Source organism: Podarcis raffonei, chromosome 2 (assembly GCF_027172205.1).
Source record: "Podarcis raffonei isolate rPodRaf1 chromosome 2, rPodRaf1.pri, whole genome shotgun sequence".
NCBI lineage: Eukaryota > Metazoa > Chordata > Lepidosauria > Squamata > Lacertidae > Podarcis > Podarcis raffonei.
Genome location: NC_070603.1, coordinates 106066756 through 106090598, shown reverse-complemented (window position 1 = coordinate 106090598; position 23843 = coordinate 106066756). Strand labels below are relative to the sequence as shown.

Genomic DNA, 23843 nt, shown 5'->3' with positions numbered 1-23843 from the left:
GTGTGCCGCGGAGCAGAAAGAATAGGCTGTGACAATTCCCGTAGCTTAGAGACCGTTAGTCCCTTTCAGAGTCCCGGCTCCATTTGAATAAAAATCAGTCTCCAGCCCTGCTTGCCCACACTGAGAGAGGAGGGGTTGGGGGAGAGCCGGGTTATTTTTACCCACCGCCAGTTAAGTTCGCACGGCCGGAGTTCTCACACGGCTTGGACAGCGGCAGACTTGGGACTCTTGGTTGACGGGGCAGGAGCGGACTTTCTTGCAGGGCTGTGGGTGGGTCGGGGCGAGCGAGGGAGAGCGGAAGACATCGACCCGGCTTCTCGCTCCCCAAATCTCCCGTGCCCCTTATTTGCAGCAGCAGCAGATGCATCAGTACCTGAAGAGGCCAGGGCAGCCCCAGCCCCGAGGTGAGTATTCTAAGGGCATCTCTGAGGAGCAACTCGAGGAAGCTGGCTCTGCCGGGAGGATGGGGGCCGCTGTGTCTGCTTGAACAATATTCCCCCCCATCAAATCTGCCTCCAGGGCAGGAGGAACGAGGTTTCTGCTGTCGAGGGTATCACAGAGGTGATGGCTGTGTGCTTTCTACGTAACTCGAAAGGGTGTGTTTGTGTGTGTGGTGGAAATTTGGAACTGCCCGCTATGTAGAGTTTGGTGTCATGGAGTTCCTGAGTGGTTTTTTTTTTCACGAGCTGCAGGGAATTTTGGAGGTGGAAGTGGCGGGGTCTGTGTCTAGAGCAGCGGTTCCCAACCTTTTCTTCAGCCGTGCCCCTCCTAAGCATCTCTAAAATCCTGGTGCCCCCCCCTCCCCAGTGACGTATAATTCTTATTCTTCAAAAAGTGAACTCCTATTCACGTGGAGGAAGCCTTAAAGGCCATTCACTGTTAATAACTCATTCTCGAATTGCCCCCCCTTAAAAATCAAATTGCCCCTCCGTGGGGCAAATGCCCCATGTTGGGAACCACAGGTCTAGAGGGACAACTTGCAGCTGCCCCCATCCCCCCCCAAAGCCCTTTAAGTCCTCACAACTGTGTATACGTCATACATTCAAAGCACATGGCTTTCCCCTCCTGAGAACGGTGGTTTATCCCTCACAGAGCTACGGTCCCCAGTGCCTGTAACAAACTACAGTTCCCGGGATTCTTGGTGCTTTAAATGTATGCTGCGTATGCGGCCTTATTCTTCAGTTGCCTCCTCATGATCCAACCTTCTTCTCATGTGATTTCTCTTCCCTCAACACTTGGACACACAACCGCCTTTTCCTTTGACCACTTCCGCTTATGCCCAGCCTTGCAAATTATTCTTCTACCTCTCACACGTAAAATTCCTGCTGAATTTGTTCCCCAGAGGGCACAAACAAGCAAGCCCACATGACACAATTTGCAGGTGTCTATATGTAAATCCGTACAGATTTTAAAATCACGTGTGGACCAGCAGCGAATTAGTCTGAACTGGCGGGGGGAGGAAACAACCACCCAAAAATTTGGCGCCCATCTGCACCACACATTTAAAGCACCATGACATCACTTTAATTGGTCATGGCTTCCCCCGAAGAATCCTGGGAATTCTAAGGATGTTGAGGGTTTGTTAGGAGACCCCCTAATAATAATAATAATAATAATAATAATAATAAATGTTTATACTCCGCCCGTCTGGCAGGGCTTCCCCAGCCACTCTGGGCGGCTTCCAACAAAATATTAAAATACAGTAATGCATTAAAAGCTTCCCTAAACATGCCTCTCACATAAACAATAATTCGCTGGGAAGAGAGATTGACTGTTTAAGCCACTCTGAGAATAGTCACTCTGTGAGGGGAAGGGTGTCTCCCAATAATTCTCAACAGCGCCCTTAACAAACCACAGTTCCCAGAATTCTTTGTGGGGGAAGCCATGACAGTTTAAAGCGGTACGATACTGCATTAGATTTACAGTGCAGATGGGGCCCATATTGGCAGATTGCCCCCCCCCCCCGCCTGGATCAGGCCTCAAGGCCTGCTAGAAGATATTTCTCTGGGCCACTCTTAGCCCAGTTGGTGCCCTCCAAAAGTTTTGGACACTACAGCACCTATCTTCCCCAAACGCTGCCTGTACGGGGGATGATGTTCTTCCAAACATCTGGAGGGGAACCAGCTTGGGGGAAGGACTGCTTTTGGGCTCTGTGCCTCATACCCAAACCCCACCCATCCTATACTCTAGCACAAGGGTCATCAACCTTTTTCAGCCGTGGGCCGGTCCACCGTCCCTCAGACCATGTGGGGGGCTGGACTATATTTTGAAAAAAAAAATGAACGAATTCCTATGCCCCACAAATAACCCAGAGGTGCATTTTAAAGAAAAGGACACATTCTACTCATGTCAAAACACGCTGATTCCCTGACTGTCCACGGGCCGGATTGAGAAGGCGATTGGGCCGCATACGGCCCCCGGGCCTTAGACTGCCTACCCCTGCTCAAGCCATTTGTACGCCTGATATTTCCCCTTCATGAATGAAGCCCTAGCCCTTCAGAGGTCCTTCCCACTAGCATGTAATATACCCACAATGTTTTTTGAGGGAGTCAGAAAGGGGACAACACTATTGAGCGACCTGTTTTTTTTTTCCTCTCTCCAGGTTGAAACTTCCCATGCTGCCCATGGCACTACTTCTCTACTTGCTTCTCTGGGGTAAGTGCTCAGACTTGGGACACATCCCTGTGGGGATGGACATCATTATTATTATTATTATTATTATTATTATTATTATTATTATTATTCCTGGGTGTGTAACAGCTTGTCCACAGTTCTGCTTTGGCCCTTGCCTGGAAAGCACGGGTCTGAGTAGTTTTCCATTTGCCCCACTGCCTTTCACCGGGAAAACCCTCTCTTTGCCACTGAATCAGAACGAACGTCATTCCGCAGTTAACCAAATGGATATTTGTTGCGATTTGGCAGTAAAGATCAGCTTTCCCCGGAGGAGAGCAGCAGGACAAGCGGAAGTGTGGGCAAGCCCTCAGTCTCTTTACATGCGGTTGCCTGCTAATCTGAAGGTGGTTTCAGTTCCATTGACTACATATAGTACAAGAGTAGCACATTTCCAAATACAGTGGTACCTCTGGTTGCGAACGGGATCTGTTCCGGAGGCCTGTTCACAACATGAAAAGAGTGCAACCTGCAGCGGCTCGTCTGTGCACGTACGGGTTGCGATTTGCCGCTTCTGCGCATGTGCGTGATGTCATTTTGCGCTTCTGCGCATGCGCGAGCAGCGAAATCCAGAAGTAACCCTTTTTTGGTACTTTTGGGTCGCCGCAGGACATAACCTGAAAGAACATAACATGAAGCGGACTTAACATGAGGTATGACTGTAAAGGGCTTTCCCATGCTCCTTATTTGCCTATAAAGATTTTGTTGTTGCTGGGGCAATTTCTCCTTCCGTTGCAGCACTACAATCCTGAATTCTGTGCATCTGCAGAACCTTGGGGGACCCTAGTGTAGGCGGAGTAGTTAAAGGCATACCTGCGCCATGCATTTAAAGCACATCCAATGCAGGTTTGTAACACAAAAGAATCTTAGGAACTGTAGATTGTTACGGGTGCTGGGAACTACGAGGAGGTCACAGTTCCTGATACTCTATGGGGGAAGTTCTGTGTTCTAAACCTGTGATGGATGTGTTTTAAATGCATGGTGTGCTCTGAGCCAGCTGCGATAGCTCAGTCGGTAGAGCATTAAACTCAGGATTGTGGGTTTGAGCCACATGTTGGGCAAAAGTTTCCTGCATTGCTGGGGGCTTCGACTAGATGACCATTGTGGTCCCTTCCAGTGCTGGAGTTCTAAGATTCCAGGATTCCACCTGTTTTGCATGTAGAAGGTTCTAGGTTCAAAGCTTGGCATCTCATAAGTTAGAGCAACTAGGTAGCAGGGGATGAGAAAGACGTTTACATGAGACCCTAGAGAGTCTCTGTCAGTCATAGTAATGACTGGAATCAGGCTTGGAAGTGGATTTTTCTGACTTGCTGCCCCCCCCACCCCCAATTCACACTGAAGCAAAAACCGTTCACAGTGGGGTAGGTGGAGACATATAGGGGAACTATAACTTTGATGGTACTAGCCAAGGAACACAGGAGCCAATTCATAGGGACCAAGGGGTCTTTGCCACCCATATAAAATATTTGAGGGGGCCAGGGCCCCCCAAAGTTGATGGGCACTGCCATTCCAATGGTGTCTGTGCACTGTGCCATGTGATCGATGATGCAAGACAGGGTTTAATTTCAGCGTTGAGATATGAAAGCTAGGAGCTAAATGGCACCTTAAACCTAGGTTACGGGCGCAACAGCGGAATGGCTGGGTGCGCTTTTAAAATATACAGTCATACCTCATGTTACGTCTGCTTCATGTAACGTTCTTTCAGGTTACGTGCCAAGGCGACCCGGAAGTACCGGACAGGGTTACTTCCGGGTTTTGCTGCTCACGCAAAATGACGTCACGCGCATGTGCAGAAGAGGCGAATCACAACCCGCACGTGCGCAGATGCGCCGCTGCGGGTTGCGCTATTTTCATGTTGCGAAGGGCCTCCGGAACAGATCCCGTTCGCATCCAGAGGTACCACTGTATAACAAGAATACGAAGCTGGAAATGAATGAACTGCAGCTAAAACATTGTGTTCATTTTTCACGTGGTCTAGTCCTTCCCCTGTCCACCCCACCCCCTAATATTCTTAAGAGGGTCTTTTCTCCAGTCTTCAGAGAGTAGCTGGAAGTGGGGAGGCAGAAAAAGGTCCTCCTTTCCTTCCCTTCTGCAGTTTTAATCTGAAATCTTAGGTGCGGTACCGCGCCCAGGGCTCAGAAACTGCTCGCGCTAATGAAATTCCCTGTTGCAAAATGCGCCTGGAACAATGGGAGTTTCGAACACTGTTTACTTGCCCTCCTCCCAAAAAACATTTTATTCAAGTTGGCACCCCTGCCAGGGTGTGTTTATTCTGTAGAGACACCAAGTTTTTCATGTGCCATATAGGCTTTCTTGACTGACTGTGACTGGCATGTGCATATTCTCTGCCCGTGTTTGGTGAGGGCCTACGTGTGGCAGCATGCCTAGACGCGTGCTGTGCACAAGTCATGCCGGAAGGCCCATCCTGAACGAGACACATCAGGGACTGGTAGGAACAAGGCAAGGCCGAACCTGCACCAGCTCGGCAACAAAAGATACTTTCTACCTACTGCAGTCTCCGCTCCACACCTCCCTGTGGTGACCTGTGCCCAGAAATATTCCCAAAAGCCATGCGCAAGTGATGGTGGTATAACTCCTATTGATCAGTGACTAATTTCCAAAAAAGCTTGGGTTCAAAGCTTCCTTAAAGCCCTATTCATGATCCCAGATGCATGGTGTTAGATTGTGGTTAACACGTGGCAGAGGCACTCTGCATGTGCTGAGGCAAAATATTTTCAATTGCTTTCTGTGTTGCAGGGCAAAGTCATGCTGGTAGTACCTGAACTCATGCCCTTCTACAAGCTTCCATGATCATCTATCTATATCTATCTATATCTATCTATCTATCTATCTATCTATCATCTATCTATCATCTATCTATCCAGTGTGGTATAGTGGTTAAGAGCGGTAGACTCGTAATCTGGTGAACCGGGTTCGCGTCTCCGCTCCTCCACATGCAGCTGCTGGGTGACCTTGGGCCAGTCACACTTCTCTGAAGTCTCTCCGTCTCACTCACCTCACAGAGTGTTTGTTGTGGGGGAGGAAGGGAAAGGAGAATGTTAGCCGCTTAGGGTAGTGATAAAGCGGGATATCAAATCCAAACTTCTTCATCTATCTATCTATCTATCTATCTATCTATCTATCTATCTATCTATCTATCTCTATCTATCTATCTATCTATCTATCTATCTATCATCTATCTATCTATCTATCTATCTATCTATCTATCATCTATCTATCTATCTATCTATCTATCTACCTGTCATCTATCATCTATGTATCATCTATCTATCTATCTATCATCTACAGTGGTACCTCGAGTTAAGTACTTAATGTGTTCCAGAGGTCCGTTCTTAACCTGAAACTGTTCTTAACCCGAAGCACCACTTTAGCCTATGGGGCCTCCTGCTGCTGCCGCACCACCGGAGCACGGTTTCTGTCCTCATCCTGAAGCAAAGTTCTTAACCTGAAGCACTATTTCTGGGTTAGCAGAGTCTGTAACCTGAAGCGTATGTAACCCAAGGTACCACTGTATCTATCTATCTATCATCTATCATCTATCTATCTATCTATCTATCTATCTATCATCTATCATCTATCATCTATCTATCATCTATCATCTATCATCTATCTATCTATCTATCTATCTATCTATCTATCATCTCCCACCTTATCTCACAATCTAATATCTCTCTAGTCTAGGAGCTTATGATGATGAGGTATTCTTCAGTAATATTCGTCCTAATAATGCAGTTTATCTATAACACTCAAGAGCAGCTCAGAAGAACAGGATACTCCGTTTAGTCCCAGGATTTGCTGTCATTAGCAGAGTTTCTCTCTGGGACATGTAAAGCAATAAACTGAGAAGGCAGTAGCTGAACATGTGCAGAGTGCCTTTCCCTCCTTAGTCACAGCTAGCTCCATGGTGGCCAGCGTTTTTTACTAGGCTGTTCAGCACTGAAGTTCATGTGCAGAAACAAAACGGGGAACAGGTTTCACATCAGCGTTGTTATCAGCAGAAATCTCCCCTGCTTAATATTTACACATATTTATGAACCAGCAGAAAGGCATTCGACGGCAGAAAGTGTGGCTTGCAGGCAGTCTTGAAACACACCCCGACAGACACACACATACACCTTGTGTCTTTTTTAAAAAATAAACTACACGGTGTGCCCAGGTGAGGCTGCTTTGGAATGCTTCCAGGACATGCCTTTGGCTGGACAGCCATATTTTGTGGTTAATCATTGGCAGGAGTTGTGGTAAGAGAAGGGGCAGCGCTTGCTGGACTGAACCGGATATGCACCATGCGGAGGGCAGCCGCACCCTGCTGGAACGTGTGCATGAGAATATAAACATAAGGAGAGGCCTGCGGGATCAGGCCAAAGGCCCACCTCGCCCGCCATCCTGATATCACAGCGGCACATCAGATGTCTATGGCTAGTGGCTGTTTTGGCTAGTGGTCATGAGTAGTCTTACTCTCCATGTATGTTGACATGGGAATGGGCAAAGGCTTGTCCTCCAGAGCTACTCTGGCTTGGGGGACTGCTTTACACACAACCAAGACTGGCCTGAGACATTTTGGTGCCTGAAGGGAAGAACATACAGTACACACACAGAGGTCAGACTGGTAGTTGAACCTTCCTTCAACACAGGTAAAACAACAACGGCTTCCCCCACACCTGAGGCGGCAGGCAGCAAAATTGGCACCGGGCAGGCTAGCTAGGGACACGGGTGGCGCTGTGGGTTAAACCACAGAGCCTAGGACTTGCTGATCAGAAGGTCAGTGGTTCGAATCCCTGCGATGGGGTGAGCTCCCATTGCTCGGTCCCTGCTCCTGCCAACCTAGCAGTCCGAAAGCACGTCAAAGTGCAAGTAGATTAATAGGTACCACTCCAGCAGGAAGGTAAACGGCATTTCCGTGCGCTGCTCTGGTTCGCCAGAAGTGGCTTAGTTATGCTGGCCACATGACCCGGAAGCTGTATGCTGGCTCCCTCGGCCAATAAAGCGAGATGAGCGCCGCAACCCCAGAGTCGGCCACGACTGGACTTAACGGTCAGGGGTCCCTTTACCTTTACCTAGGCTAGTTTAGGGGTCTCAAGGAAAATGTTGAAGGGGGAGTGTGCACTGCTGCCACCCATCCCACATCCCTTGCCCTGCCTAATGGTAGGGCTGGCCCACTGAATGCAAGTGCGATCATAGCATCCATTTATCCAGCTTCTTCGCGAACCTAGTTTTGTTCTTTGCTCCCAAAACCGTTCCCAGGAGACACCAGCAGTCGCTGTGAGAGCGACTCGTAGCCTGCTTCCGCTTTCTCCTTAACAGTATTCCTTTGACAAAGTCCTCCTGACGCGATCATCAGCGCTAGGATCCTGGCACATGCAGACCTTCTCTCCTCTCCCCCGCCCCACTTTCTGATCCGAAGACTGACAGGGTCGTAGGCAGGTCAGCCCCGTGTTCTGCCAGTACTAACAAGCACCCTTTGTGCTCTGGTATTAAAAGCTTCAGCATGTGACGGACGCTTTCTGCTGACGCTGAGGAGGAGAAGGTGTAGCAAGGAAGGGAAGGGTTCTTATTTCACCAGTCTCAAGTGCTGCTTCATGCGACTGGGTGAGCAACGAGAGGGGGGTACCATCAAAAGGTGGAAGGACCACTCGTGAGCTTCCATGACAGATTTAGGTCAGGTCCTCGGGGTGCAGTGTTACAGTGTTTACACACACACACACACACACACACACACCCCCTCACAAGAGGATGGTATGAACAGGTGCCACATCTTTCTCGCAACTTGTTTCTGAAATGTAATATTTGGGATGAGAGCTAGGACACATCCACAACATACCATACCATTACGCCACTATAACATACATTGCTGCCCCTAAAGAACCCTGGAAGCTGTTGTATATTAAGGGTGCTGGGAAGTGTACCTCAGCACCCTCAACTAAAATAAAAACCCCGGATTTTTTGGGGGGGAAGCCATAAATGTTAAAGCAGTATAAAATGGTAAAGGTAAAGGACCCCTTTTGCACCTAGGATCAATAATAGGATGCCCATTATTCTCTCTACTTAATAATGATAAACAAACTTTATCATTATTTTTTTAAATAGTAACATCCCATGCCAGCCTTAGTTTGGTTTGGTTTAGTTTTCATTTGTTTGTCTCATGAAGTTCTTTTCGATATTTAGGTTATACGGATCAAACTCAATAAAAAATACTTTAGAAAAAGAAAGAATACGATGCCCAGTAGTTCTCCTGATCTTATTATAAACTTGCTTTGGGCTGCAAGCTCTTGAATAGTGTTCCTAATCTAAGGGCTTAGTTGCCTTCTCAGTTTTACTGAAATATCCCAAATGTATTCATGGAGATCATCTGAGGTGTTTGAATATCAAATTAAAAACGGAGAAGAAAGCTTAGAGGCTCTCGACTGTTTAATCTCAAGATCCACAATCATGTCATTCTGCCATGGGCATTATCTTGGAGACAAAATGGTGGAGGAGATTAGAATTTTCATATAATGCGTGCCACAAACAGCCTTCGATTCTCTGAAGTGTATGAGTGGTTTGGAGATGAGAATCTGGGGGGACAATCAGTCCTTCCCAGAGTTGGTTCTCCCACTCCCCCTTTTCATATGGAGACAGCAGGTATCACAGACAATTACTTTATAGACCATGTTCCAGATCTTTGCTTAGATGGGAAAAGTTAGATGTACAGTGGTACCTCGGGATACAAACGCTTCAGGTTACATACGCTTCAGGTTACAGACTCCGCTAACCCAGAAATAGTGCTTCAGGTTAAGAACTTTGCTTCAGGATGAGAACAGAAATCGGGCTCTGGCAGCGCGGCAGCAGCGGGAGGCCCCATTAGCTAAAGTGGTGCTTCAGGTTAAGAACAGTTTCAGGTTAAGAACGGACCTCCGGAATGAATTAAGTACTTAACCCGAGTTACCACTGTACTGGCTTTTCTTTCCATAAGGAAAACAGGATAACATTTCGGTGGTGCCTTCTGTGCAGCTTTTACATGCAGCCCTGATACCTATTTTAGGAACTTTTGACAGTGGACAGATCATAAGATCCAAAAACAGCCTTGGGCTTTTTCTTTCTTTCCTGGCCAGTCCGGTTAGCCGATGCTCAGGGCACAGAATCGCCCGACCTGTTGTACCATGGCTGTTCAGAGGGGAGCTGCTACCCAGCCACAGGGAATCTTCTCATCGGGAGGACGCAGAGGTTGAGCGCCACATCCACGTGTGGCCTGGAGGGGCCTCAGGAGTACTGCATCGTCAGCCATTTGCAGGTAATGCCACATGGGTGTTGGCCAAGGGTGAAAGAATGGGGAGGGAGAAGTTGATGATGAAAAAGGAGTTGTCAACTTGCTGGCCAGAGGGACAATTGCATTTCCAGGATGTTTGTGTACAGTACCTTCAGAATTGTTACAGGAAAGGTGTGTTGGGTCTGCTGCAGCAATAGGAAAACCCTGTGATTTTTTAACTGCAGGGAGCAGAAAGACTTTTGAGGCAATGTTCCAGTAGCCATTCATAGCCCTTCCTATCCAGGAAATCCCAGTGACTCTCCTTGCGTGGACAGGCCCTGTCTAGAGCCTGAGAAGATGTTCAACGGCCCAAAGAGCAAAAGGTTTTCTGTTCTAGAAGACTTAGAAGCTCCTAACAATATAGCTCAGCGTTTAACCAACGGAACCTAGTCCATTTTCAAAGCCTGGTTACATCAGGGTGTCAGGTCACACCTACGCCATACATTTAGAATGCGTTCAAGCTCTGTGAGGAGAAAACTACATTCCCTGAGATTCTTTGACAGAAGGCATTGCTTTAAATGATTGTAGAATGTTTTTTTAAATGTACAGTTGCAGGTGTGTCCTCCGTCTTTCTGACAGTGGGCTTATCCACTCTACTTTTTCCAGGCATATTCTGCACTTTAAAGCTCTGTGTTTGAGTGCCCCCCCTTTTTTTGCTCTGGAACTTCCCCTGCAGAAGTCTGCTCTTTAAAGCTCAATTGGAGCAAATGGCAATCTGCGCAAAATCCAAATTGATGTTTGCTCCGGTTGAACGCTAAAGAGCAGGTTTTCAAAGGAAAGCTTCGGAGCAGAAACTAAAAACAAGAAATCACTCAGATACAGAGCTTTTAAGCACAAACCTGTGCCTGGAAACAGCTGGACAAAAGAAAAGTGTGTCCACCAAGTGCGGTTTGTGTCTAATTATAGGTGATAATAAATCTATCAGTGAGGAAGGGGGGTATTCTCTGAGGATTCCCCGCCCCCACGACCAATGACATTTAGAGTTCTTTTAAAATTATTTATTTCATTTTCCTTCTCACTTAAGCTATTTTACAACCGACAACGAGATTACAAAAAAAAAAAAACATGGGAAGAAGCAAACTGAAGTGATAATAATACAAAACAAGAAGGATGTAACTAAAGTAGAATCCTACTGACCTATCACCCTTTAAAAACCAAGATTTCCAAATGTTGACAACTGTCCTGACAAATAGGTTTAACGCAATCACTGAAAAATATATAGCTGGTGACCAAAGAGAATTTGTAAAAAAAACAGCAACAAGAAACAAACAAACATTGTCTCTGAGGATTTACGTGGTGCTTTTGTTGATTTTCAATCCACTATGGCTCTCTTGACAGGACTCTGAGAAATGCTTCCTTTGTGACTCACGCTCCCCTTCCCTGCGCGAGAGCCACCACATTGAGAATGTCATCTACCTGAGTGGTCGGGATGGTGAGCAGACCTGGTGGCAGTCTGAGAATGGTAAGTGTCAATAATAAGAGATTCAGAGTCCTTTTCCTTGGACCTTACCAAATGCACCAGTGGAGACTGAGTTACTCTTCTGTTCTGCAAAAGGTGGACTTCCTGTGGCATGGTAAAAGACAAACCACACAGAAAATACAGGATGACAATGATTCGACAATGGTTTTGTGTGGGATGCCCTGGAAAAAAGTGAAGAAAGCATGGCAAGTCCACATTAAATATCTAGTGTGGAAATACTCAAATATGCTCAAATGTTCATAAAGCCAGAACGTGCCCAGCCCCAATCACTGCAGGCAGGCGGGACGCGGATGGCACTGTGGTCTAAACCACTGAGCCTCTTGGGCTAGCCGATCGGAAGGTCGGCGGTTCGAATCCGTGAGACAGGGTGAGTTCCCGTTGCTCTGTCCCAGCTCCTGCCAACCTAGCAGTTCAAAAGCACACCAGTGCAAGTAGATAAATAGGCGGGAAGGTAAACGGCATTTTCGTGCTCTCTGGCACTCATCACGGTATTCCGTTGCGCCAGAAGTGGTTTAGTCATGCTGGCCACATGACCCAGAAAGCTCTCTGTGGACCAACGCCAATTCCCTTGGACTGAAAGCGAGATGAGTGCCATAGTTGCCTTTGACGGACTTGACCGTCCAGGAATCCTTTACCTTTACCATTGCAGGCCAGTACATTTCCGAGCACAATTCAAAGTTTTGGTGTTGAGTTTTCAAGCCCTACATGGCTTCAGCCCTGTATACCTGAAGGATCGTCTCCACCCCCATTGTTTAGCCTGGACACTGAGCTGGGTGGGTGGGGTTTAACCAGGAAACAGGCTTGAGTGTAAAGGGTTAAGCTCCCGTGCCTCAGTCCCAAACCAGAGATGCATTCATAAATCTCTATTATAACGTGCAGTTTTTATCAGGAGATTATGAGCCTAGGCGATGTTATTTCAGAGCCTTGAAGGTAGCATGGCAGAGCTGTTTTCGTCTGCAGGCATACATATCCTTTCTTTTTTTGGTCCTGCTATGGTCTCTTCCTAAACAGGTTTTTCAGGATTTGAAGCCTCAGGAAGCAGAACTCAGAAACCAAAGCAGAACGGGAAAAATGAGAGCAGAGAAGCAGGGGGAATAAGTACAAACAATAATAATACCTCTTTTATACCATTTCCAAGGTTGTGATCTAATGTATCTAAGCCAAGCCTCACTCAGTCAAGGCATAGGAGTGAGGAAACCTACAGGGGAAGGCGGGAACATAAGTTACCTTACCTTACTTGATCTGTCTGGTAGGCCAGTACCCATCATTGGCCAAATTGGACAGGTGGGCGGGGCTGCCCACCTGTCAATCGCCTGACATCGCAATCACATCAGTTTACAATGATTGGGAGTTCAAAGCACCAGGCTGGGTTTGCAAAGAGCCTGTGCTGCTGAAGAGCCACTGATCACCGCTTATCAGCTGACAGAAAGTGGCTTCGAGACTGCTTTCTGCAGGGATCAGCTACGCAAGTGGTGTTCAGGGAAGTTTTTAATATGTAACGCTGTACTGTTTTTAACACTGATTGGGAGCCACCCAGAGTGGCTGCGGAAACTCAGCCAGATGGGCGGGGTATAAATAATAAATTATTATTATTATTATTATTATTATTATTATTATTATTATTATTATGGCCAAACTTGGCCCTCCATCTGTTTTGGGACTACAATTCCCATCATCCCTGACCACTGGTCCTATTAGCTAGGGATGATGGAAGTTGCAGTCCAAAAAGAGCTGGAGGGCCAAGTTTGGCCACCACCGGTCAGTTCCTCACAGGGAGCTCAGTGGTGCAGCTGACATAGGATGTCATGTGTGGGGCAGGTGGGTGTGGTACAGTGGTACCTCGGGTTAAGAACTTAATTCGTTCTGGAGGTCTGTTCTTAACATGAAACTGTTCTTAACCTGAAGCACCACTTTAGCTAATGGGGCCTCCCGCTGCTGCCGCGCCACCAGAGCCCGATTTCTGTTCTCATCCTGAGGTAAAGTTCTTAACCTGAGGTACTATTTCTGGGTTAGCAGAGTCTATAACCTGAAGCGTCTGTAACCCAAGGTACCACTGTACTGTGGTTTAGGGAAAACAGCCTTGAAGGCCAAAATGGGACCTGTGTAAGTCTTGCATCGAGGGAAATTTCCTCTCCCGCAACGTATTTAAATGAGGGGTGCTCCTAGTCTAACTTCTGTCCTTCTCTCTCACTACCTCCACAGGTGTAGAACAGGTCAGCATCTCCTTGGACCTGGAAGCCGAGTTCCACTTTACTCACCTCATAATGAAGTTTAAGGTACTGAGATCTCTACCAAAAGGGCGGAAGCACTGTAATAAATACTGGATAACTTTATGGGAACTAACAGGAGCACTGCTGACGAAATACCCAATAAGCACCACTACCTCTAATACAAGGGATGTGGGTGGCTCTGTGGGTTAAATCACAGAGCCTAGGGCTTGCCAATCAGAAGGTCGGCGGTTCGAATCCCCGCAACGAGGTAAGCTCCCATTGCTCAGTCCCTGCTCCTTTCAACCTAGCAGTTCAAAAGCACATCAAAGTGTAAGTAGATAAATAGGTACCGCTCTGGCGGGAAGGTAAACGGTGTTTCCATGCGCTGCTCTGGTTAGCCAGAAAGCAGCTTAGTCATGCTGGCCACATGACCCGGAAGCTGTACGCTGTCTCCCTCGGCCAGTAAGGCGAGATGAGCGCCGCAACCCCAGAGTCGGCCACGACTGGACCTAATGGTCAGGGGTCCCTTTACCTTTACCTTACCTCTAATACTAAGACAGTGGTGGCATTCCTTGTGTATTTCAGTAGGCACCCTGACTTTCTGCAGGTGACACCGAAGTTGGATGGGTCTCTGTGCCTTACTAGGTGTGGCATTAAAATAGTGCCAATGGAGAGATTGGCAGCTGATGCAAATAACAGATTAGTGGAGTGATGTTCTTTGGGATTACAGTGGGGGGAAAGGGTTAGGAATATATGTGGCTGCTTTTTACTGAGTGAGACTGCTGGGCCATCTAGCTCAGTCCTGTTAACACAGTCAGGTTAATGGGCAGCAGCTTTCCAGGATTTCAAACATGGTTGCCTGCCAGCCCACACCTAGAGCTGCCAGGAATGGAACCTGGGACCTTGTATATATAAAACAGATGCTCTACCATTGAGTTACAGCCCTTCCTTAAATTCCTTCTTGCTCCCTGCAGCAATCCTGATAATCAGTGCCCTCCCCCTTTCACAGTGGCTGCTATTGGCATATTTTATGTGCTAAATGCAAAGTCACATTTCATGATATGTCTAGTGTGGTGGTAAACCAACAACAAACCTTGGCTTCCATTGGTGGCTAGTTTGGAGAGAGACAAACGCTATGAGTCTGGATCTGGATGACACAAAAAGCCTGTTCCAGAATCCCAGAGGAACGCTGGAGGAGTTAAGATGCCAGAAGCAAAAATTCGCTCACAAGCAAATTAAAAAGCGGTCATTCCTCCACTTGCCCGTGTGGAATCTGCAGAGCACCTGAAAGCTCTCCGAACCTGCAGTGAGAAAACCCAGTTTCTCCTGTTCACAAGCACCTGCCTTGCTTTGCTGAAATGTTTTAGGTTTTTATTTAGAGTTACTTTTTTGCGGTTGAGGGGGGCAGATTGGTTGGAGAAGGAACGCTGAAATTCAGCTGTCCACTTTGCCCCCTTTTCTCACGCAGACATTCCGCCCAGCGGCCATGTTGATTGAACGTTCGTCAGATTTTGGGCAAAGCTGGAAGGTTTATCGCTACTTTGCCTTCAACTGCTCCAAGCTCTTCCCTGGCGTCCCCATGCAAGTCCCAACACACGTCAACCAGGCGATCTGTGACCAGCGATACTCCGAGATTGAGCCCTCCAGCCATGGCGAGGTCAGTGCTACCCTGCTAAAGTAGGATTAAGGAGCAGAACCACCTTTACACCCCCCCCAAAAAAAAAAACACAAAAACAAAACAAAATGAGGTTTAGCATTTCATGGCCAGATACTAATCAAAATTTTGTCAAATTCAGATTTTTAATCTGGGGGTGAATTTGGGAAATGCTCAATTCTGCCATATTCTAACATATAGAATAAGAGAACAAGAAGAACATACGTTTAAAGAAGATTGGAAAACGTTTATTGACTATATGGGAAATAGTTGTGTACGGCTGAAAATGCTGGCAGCATTAAGATAAATTCGGCAGTGTAAATAAGTTTTGATGGATGCAATAATGGAATAGTCTCTTTCAGTTTTGCTAGATGGATACACATGCGTAGGGGCCTAACTGGCCACAATGCCAGAGATCCATGATTGGATCTTTTGTTTTTAAATTGTAGCAAATATCAGCTGTGGGAGGAGAGGAAGGGTTTAATCCTTTCCTCCCAAACCACTCTCCTGATGAAAATCTCCCACCCCCAGCTGCTATTTATTCCATTAGGGTAAAAATTGCATGTACATCTTAACCTTTCTCTGTAGGTGATTTTCAAAGTGCTGGATCCGGCGGTGAAAGTTGAGGACCCATACAGCCAGGAAATCCAAGGTATGAATGTAAGAAGCAGCAGGGGATGGCATAGTGGGGGGAGAAGCACTTGGCTGACTCCAGGCAGGTGAATTCATGTTGCTTACCATGAAGAAGAGGGGTGCAGGTGGCGCTGTGGTCTAAACCACTGAGCCTAGGGCTGGCCAATCAGAAGCTCGGCGGTTCAAATCCCCGCGACGGGGTGAGCTCCTGTTGTTCGGTCCCTGCTTCTGCCAACCTAGCAGTTCGAAAGCACGTCAAGTGCAAGTAGATAAATAGGTACCGCTCCAGCGGGAAGGTAAACGGTGTTTCCGTGCACTGCTCTGGTTTGCCAGAAGCGGCTTAGTCATGCTGGCCACATGACCTGGAAGCTGTCTGCGGACAAACATCAGCTCCCTGGGCCAGTAAAGCGAGATGAGCACCACAACCCCAGAGTCGTCCGTGACTGGACTTAATGGTCAGGGGTCCCTTTACCTTTACCATGAAGAGGAGGTGCATTGCGGTGCAAAGGTACTGGTTGGAATGCTGGATTGGCCTCTGCTGTGTGCCTGGACTACATCAGTGGCAGACCTTGGGGCTCTCAAATTTCAGCGACGCACTGTGTGACACCAAAATTTGCCGCCCATCGTCTTCCATTCTGCATCATAGTTGCTGCGGCCAGTTCAACTGCACCAGTTGCATGCTTCTAAATCCACCTCTTACTAGGTGACCTTGCCATTCCTTCCCACTCTACAATTCTAAGTACCGTATTTTTTGCTCTATATGACTCACCTTTTCCTTCCTAAAAAGTAAGGGGAAATGTGTGTTCATCTTATGGAGCGAATGCAGGCTGCACAGCTATCCCAGAAGCCAGAACAGCAAGAGGGATTGCTGATTTCACTGCGCAGCGATCCCTCTAGCTGTTCTGGCTTCTGAGATTCAGAATTTTTTTTTCTTGTTTTCCTCCTCCAAAAGCTAGGTGCGTCTTGTGGTCTGGTGCGTTTTATAGAGTGAAAAATACGGTACCATGCACCTCCCGTTAAGCAGCAGCATCTCACCTACCTACCAAAAGGTCAGATAGGCACCTCTGCTCCCACAACAACACCTGCTACCAGTAGCAGGGAAAGGGGTTGGCCCTTAGAGGTGGGACTTTTACTGGAGATAATGCTGGTGGTCAACAAAAGAGGTTCAAAGACTCTCTCAAGGCAAATCTTTAAAAATGTAGTATAAACACCGACAACTGGGAAAAACTGTCCTGTGAGCGCACCAGTTGGAGAATAGCCTCTACCAAAGGTGTCATGGGCTTTGAAGACACTCAAACTCAGGACAAAAGGGAGAAACGCGCTAAGAGGAAGGCACAGTTGGCAAACCCTCACCGTGATCAACTCCCACCCGGAAACCTATGTCCCCACTGTGGAAGGACGTGTAGATCCAGAACTGGCCTCCACAGTCACTTACGGACTCACTTTTAAAACTGTATTTATGGAAGACAATTTTACTCGGCTACAAGTGATCGCGAAAGCAGAAGAACAGAATAATATCTGGGATAGGCAGCTTTAGTCATCTGCTTGTTGTTGGACTTCAACTCCCATCAGCCCCAGACAACATGGCTAATGCTCAGGGATGATGGGAGTTGAAGTCCAACAACATCTTGAGGGCCACAGGCTCTCTGTCTCTGGCATAAAGCATTGGTATATACTATTGCTGCAACCTGGTTAAAGGTATTTATTTGATCATGTTCTTGCTTACAAATGAATGAATCTGCTTTATTTGAATTAAGTTTTGCATTATCAAAAAGTCAGTACAAATTTCAGTGTCTGAAGTGTGAGAGAATTTACTGTTTGACAAATGAAAGGATTGGAGAAGGAACAAGAATGTATATTTCACTTACTGATGGTGATGATGCAAAAAATGTTAGTAGCCCAGTATGGGGGGAAACAAGGGGGAGTACCAAAAGTAAGGCAACAAAGGTAAGGCAACAAATGGGAAACAAAATGTTGAACTTCAGTTAAATATGCAAAAGTGATTTATTGGATAAAATACAGAGAAAAGGGAGGAAAAGGAGTTGGAACAAATTATTTCAAGAATATTACATTTAAAAACCCTGTTTGGTTTGTGATTAATTGGATTGAATTGCTGGAGAATCAGGGAATAATAAGAGTATTTGAGATGTGTTAGAGAAGAAAGAATAGTTAATAATTTAGGAAGCAAAGAGACCTTGAATAATGTAAGATATGTATGGTGTTATTGTACTTCTGTACATTGTTATTTGTATGTATTTATAGAATTATGCGCAGAAAAACAAATGAAAGGCACCAATCATTGTTAGAAAGCAAGGCCATCTTTATTTATTTATTTTCTCAATCCCTTTTTTGCAGTAGCACACAATTGTATATACAATTGCGCCCTTAGTGCTCTCTTACCAGGGGTGCCAACTTGTATAAAATGGGAGGGGGGGCAGGTAAGCTCTGCTCTGCATAATCAATCACAAGATGCGGCACACACATACCATTTAAATAGCAATGTCCATCAACTAGGGGTGGGTGCACCCCCTCAAATATTTTATTGGGGGCTGGTGAAGGGAACTCAGCTTCTCAGAGTTGGCTCCTATGCTCTCTACCAGTTTAACTGATGAAAGGCTGAAGCCCTAGCGTGTTCTTGTTATCCATCTGTCTTGGGAGACAATGGGAGAGTGTGCCTTAGGGGGTAAAGTCGAGCCGTTATAGAGTTACAGGGCCTGCTGTGGCTGTAGAGGCCGATATGGGAGAGACATGTTTTATTGCAGGTGGGGCAGATGTATCTGTGTGGAATCCAGGGGAGCAACCTAAGATTGGTGGGTGGGGGACTGAGGCTACAGTAGTCTAGGAGCTAAAGCTCTGCACCAAAACATCTCCTTCCCTCCTGACCAGATCTGTTGCGCGTCACCAACCTGCGGGTGAACTTCACAAAGCTGCACACTCTGGGCGACAACCTACTCGACTTTCGGCATCAGGTGCTGCAGAAATACTACTACGCCGTGTACGAGATGGTGCTGCGTGGGAGCTGCTTCTGCTATGGGCACGCCTCAGAGTGTGCCCCCCTGGCTGGAGCGCCAAGCAGAGTAGAAGGCATGGTAAGGACCTTATCAGTGTTGGGGGAGACTGAGGCTGGGAGTTCAGGTTGCAGCCCTATAGCCAGGAAGACAGGACAAGGGGAGGGACACCTAGTGGTCGGAGCTCCCATGCTGGGCTTGGCTTTTTGATTAGGAGTATGTGGACCCCACTGCGTGGGGAGTTTGCGATACAATTCTCCAACCAAGTAATTTATATAATCATGCAGTTCTGAGGGGAAAGTATGCCTTTAAAGATGAACACGTTAGTGAAAATAACATGTAAAAATAATAACAACATGCTTCGTAGTGGGATAAATCGCTTGCAAAAATTTGCACATTGGGTGAAATGCACACTAAAAATGAATTTTCATGAGGGCTTCTTCCTGTAAAAAAACAACCCAATAACAACAAACGGATGTGGAAATGTAGAGGTTAGAATCTAAGGTTAGAAAAAACTGAAATTGACAGATTCATCTATCCCTACCTGGCAGGTAGTAGAGAGGCTACAGGTCAGGGGTCCCTTTACCTTTACCTTTACCCCGCCCATCTGGCCAAGTTTCCCCAGCCACTCTGGGCGGCTTCCAACAAAGATTAAAAATACATTAAAATGTCACACATTAAAAACTTCCCTGAACTTCAGATGTCTTCTAAATGTCAGGTAGTTGTTTTATCTCTTTGACATCTGATGGGAGGGCGTTCCACAGGACGGGCGCCACTACCGAGAAGGCCCTCTGCCTGGTTCCCTGTAACTTGGCTTCTCACAGCGAGGGAACTGCCAGAAGGCCCTCAGCGCTGGACCTCAGTGTCTGGGCAGAACGATGGGGGTGGAGATGCTCCTTCAGGTATACTAGGCCAAGGCCGTTTAAAGGTCAACACTAACACTTGCCTGGGTGCGACCCTCGCTCTTAAAACAAATCAAGCTGCTTGTATTCTTCAAGGGCTATTAGAACCTGTTGTAGGATTGTGTTCACACAGCTTCTGACTATATGGCCATCAGCCACGCTTTGACGTCTTGGGCTCCGGGTCACTTGGGGCCTACTCAGCAGCACCCAGGCACAAGAGGTCCTTCTTATAAATACCTCCATGCTGAGTGGCACTCTGCTTTCATTCCCCTGGGCTGTGCCAAGGCTCTGGATGCCCTTCTCACCAGTCTCCTCTGCCCCAGATCCACGGACGATGTGTGTGCAAGCACCACACCAAGGGCCTCAACTGCGAGCTCTGCAAGGACTTTTTCCAGGAGTTGCCATGGAGACCAGCTGAGGCCCACAACCCACACGCCTGCAAAGGTGAGGGTGTTTTTGCGCGTGCCAGAAGGTGTGGGGAATTGGGTGGTGAAGCAGTGGGAGTCAACGCAAGGAGATCTTTCCCTGGGGAGGGGGGCTGGCATGTTTGGGAATGGCAGCATCCCCTGGCTTTGGGCAGATAGGTAGCAGAGGATTGGTAGCGCTGGAAAAGCTAATCAACTATGGGAGGGCTATGAAACAGTCACGATTCCATTTATTTACAAGTGGAAGAAATTCTCAGAAGTGTATGTGGAGGCCTGGACAGGCTACCGAACAAGAGTCTCCCGTTTCTAAGACTTCTGTATGCAGGCATTGGTGGTTCCTTAGTCTGGCCTAACATTTTTAAGAAACAATGTTGTGCAGGCTCTTACAGAAGAACTTAAGAAGAGTTCTGCTGGGTCAGTCCTATGGCCCGTGTAGTCCCGCATGCTGTTCTCACAGTGGCCAACCAGGAAGCCTGCAGCAGCAGCAGCCACAAATAGCAAACACATGGGGCAGGTGAGAGCCTCAGCAAAAGCAGCATTGGTGGCCTAGCCCACGGGTTTATGATCCTGTTACATGGATGCAATTCAGGTCACAGGAAAAGAGGAGTGAGTGGAATAAGTAGGAGTTTGCGGCACCCTTTAACTTTGCCCCTGGCTTCTCCACAGAGTGCAACTGCAACGAGCACTCCCACAAGTGCCACTTCGACATGGCCGTGTACCTGGCCACGGGCAACACCAGCGGCGGGGTCTGTGACGAGTGCGAACACAACACCATGGGCCGGCACTGCCAGCTCTGCAAGCCCTTCTACTACCGCAACCCTCTGGCTGACATCCGTGCCAGCACGGCATGTATCCGTGAGTGTCCTTCTATCGTCCCAGCCGCTGTCTTTTTATTATAAGGATGATGAATCGTGATGTGAATCGCCTCGAGCAGGGTTTACTGTGGGGAGACAGCATACAGATAAACTGTATGGTGGCTGTGATCCCCTGATCTATTTGCGGTATTGATTTTTATTGCTTCACGCCATTTTTTAGTGGTGTGAGATTCTGGGCATTCCAGGCGCTCACCCAGGGTTCGTGTTTCCTTTGCAACAAGGCATCGTGGAGACTGTGGTGTCTTTATGATAAATGGCTTATTTACACATATACACAACCTGAGCCCTGCGACAGAAGGGTTGACCATGTTAACGTCCCAAGGCGGTCTTGCTTCTCCCTTAGGCACAGCCTTGGATCCCAGCAGAAACCAGGCATGGCTCTATGCCGGCTGTTTTGCCATAATAAAAATTGATTGAGAGGCCTGGCTCTATCTCTAGCTTGCTGCTTTACTTCTAGGTCACATCATTCAATTCTCCACTCTGGCCTTTTGCCTTTATAAGTAATAGACAGTTGAGAGAGGAAGGCCCATCCATTTGACCTCTGGCACAGAGCTACTTTTTTTGTTCCATTAACAAAGTGGGCCATTACCAGTCTGGCCTGGCTATTCCAACAATTGAATCTGTGCTGGATCCAGGAATTAGAAGCGGGGCTCAGGCATACAGCCTAATCCCCCCCCAAACCCCCCACTTATAACAGTACGTAATTGAGAAGATTGGCAGACTTTTGCCTGTCAAATTTCAGCGGCACCCTCTCTCTCTTGAAGAAAAATTTTCACAATGGAAGAAACCTATACATGAAACAAGTAACAAAAGGAACACATCATATTATGAAATACTTCACAACTAACAGATTGTGCTCAACCTCCTGGCATAAAAAAAGAATGAAAAAAGCAAAGGCAAAAGTTTTTAAAGTCATGTATTGGTTTAGTCATGCTGGCCACATGACCTGGAAAACTGTCTGTGGACAAACACCGGCTCCCTCAGCCTGAAAGCGAGATGAGCAACCCCATAGTTGCCTTTGACTGGACTTAACTGTCCAGGGGTCTTTTACCTTTACCTTTACCTCTTCTTGTTTCTCCTTAATGAAACTTGTGTGATTGGAAGGGAACATAAAGGCAGAGTCCCTTTTAACGTAAGTTGTAAAGGGGACCCGAACAGTATCCAATTTCTTTTGTCCCACAGCATGTGACTGCGACCCAGTGGGCTCCTTGGACGGTGGCGTTTGTGACAGTCATACAGATGCGATGCTGGGCATGATCGCTGGGCAGTGCCGCTGCAAAGAGAACGTCAAAGGCGTGCGTTGCGACAGCTGCAAAGAGGCCTTTTACGGACTGAGCCGCAATGACCCTCTTGGGTGCCAGCGTTAGTATCGGTGACTTTCTGGGGTCACCAGACTTTGTGGGGGCAGGTGTGGAATCAAGTCATGCTAGCATGGATACATGGTGTGTGGGGGGGCCTTGATATCTGGGTTGTTCCAGAGGCAGCGGCCGGTGCAGAATGCGGCAGCTAGGTTGCTTGTGGAGGCAAAACACCCCTTGCTAGCGGGATTTGCCCTGGTGGAAATCTGCGGCAGCTAGGTTGCTTGTGGAGGCAAAATATAACCCCTTGCTAGCAGGATTTGCCCTGGTGGCAATCTGCGGACAGGCCAAGTTCAAGATGTTGTCATTAATGTATAAGGCCCTATGCAGCTCAGAACCAGGCTACTTGAAACATCCCCTTACGCGCCCAGTATATTTGTGTGTTCTGTGGGAGGGTGTCTCCTGCCACTGGCGGAGGAAGAGGAGTGCGGGGGGAGTGCACTACCCCCGGCAGCATGATCCTGGTGGGGTGCCATCATGGCTGCCCCCCCACTCGTGCTGGGCGCCACACCCTCAGGACATGCGCCTCGCCCCTGCAGGCGGCGCGCCACACCCCTTGACACGCACCAGCCCTGCCCCCGCCTGCTCTCCGCTCCCCCAGTGCTGGAGCATGAAGCTCCGCCACTGTCTTCTGCAAGTTCCAAAGGTCTCAGAAGTCTACCTCACAGTAACTTGGAGCAGGGGTTTTAGGGGGGCTGCCCCTGATCTGTGGAACAACATTTCTCACAAGATACAACAGGGGCCCACTCTCTGCGCTTTCCATAAATAAATGAAGATATTTTTTGTTCCAGCCAGATGGATGGGGTTTTGCCATGAGAGTCTATCCATATATTTTTTTTTAAATATTTATTAGCATTTTCAAGAAACACACAACAGACAAAAACAAGAAATAAACGAACCAAAAAGAAAACACAAAAGTACATAGTATTCAAAACTAAACAAAAAATAGAAAAAACACATAAAGTTTCTGATACTTATTGTTCTTAACCTTATTTCTCAGACCTCCTCGCACCTCCCCTTCTTGTATTCCAATTTAAATTGTCAGTTCAGCAAGTCCTTAACTTATTTCTTTACCTTAACTTAAACATTTGTTCTAACATACTATTGTTTTGCTTTACTTCTTTTTTCCATTTCCTCTATTTATTTTTAACAGCCTTATTTTCAATTAATTTAAAAAGAGGGGAAAAAAACCAGTTTTACCCTATTAATATCACACATCAATACTTATACCCCATTAATTATTCTTAAACCTTTTTCCTAAAGTCGACCAAAATTTCCTTTCCACGATTTACCCAATTTCCTTACCATTAACAAAATATAAAAAG

General features: G+C 47.1%; 1 protein-coding gene across 1 annotated transcript in view; it reads left to right on the top strand.

Annotated features, from left to right (window-relative positions):
- Nucleotides 1–23843, top strand: part of LOC128408549 (laminin subunit beta-2-like) — a 69019-nt gene that overhangs the window by 5302 nt on the left and 39874 nt on the right. The window contains exons 2-11 of the mRNA XM_053378454.1: nucleotides 2603–2655; nucleotides 9780–9958; nucleotides 11312–11435; nucleotides 13656–13729; nucleotides 15132–15320; nucleotides 15906–15969; nucleotides 18837–19039; nucleotides 20184–20304; nucleotides 20952–21140; nucleotides 22343–22522. Coding sequence (XP_053234429.1) covers nucleotides 2603–2655; nucleotides 9780–9958; nucleotides 11312–11435; nucleotides 13656–13729; nucleotides 15132–15320; nucleotides 15906–15969; nucleotides 18837–19039; nucleotides 20184–20304; nucleotides 20952–21140; nucleotides 22343–22522 — 1376 coding nt within the window. The remainder of the gene's footprint in view (nucleotides 1–2602; nucleotides 2656–9779; nucleotides 9959–11311; nucleotides 11436–13655; nucleotides 13730–15131; nucleotides 15321–15905; nucleotides 15970–18836; nucleotides 19040–20183; nucleotides 20305–20951; nucleotides 21141–22342; nucleotides 22523–23843) is intronic.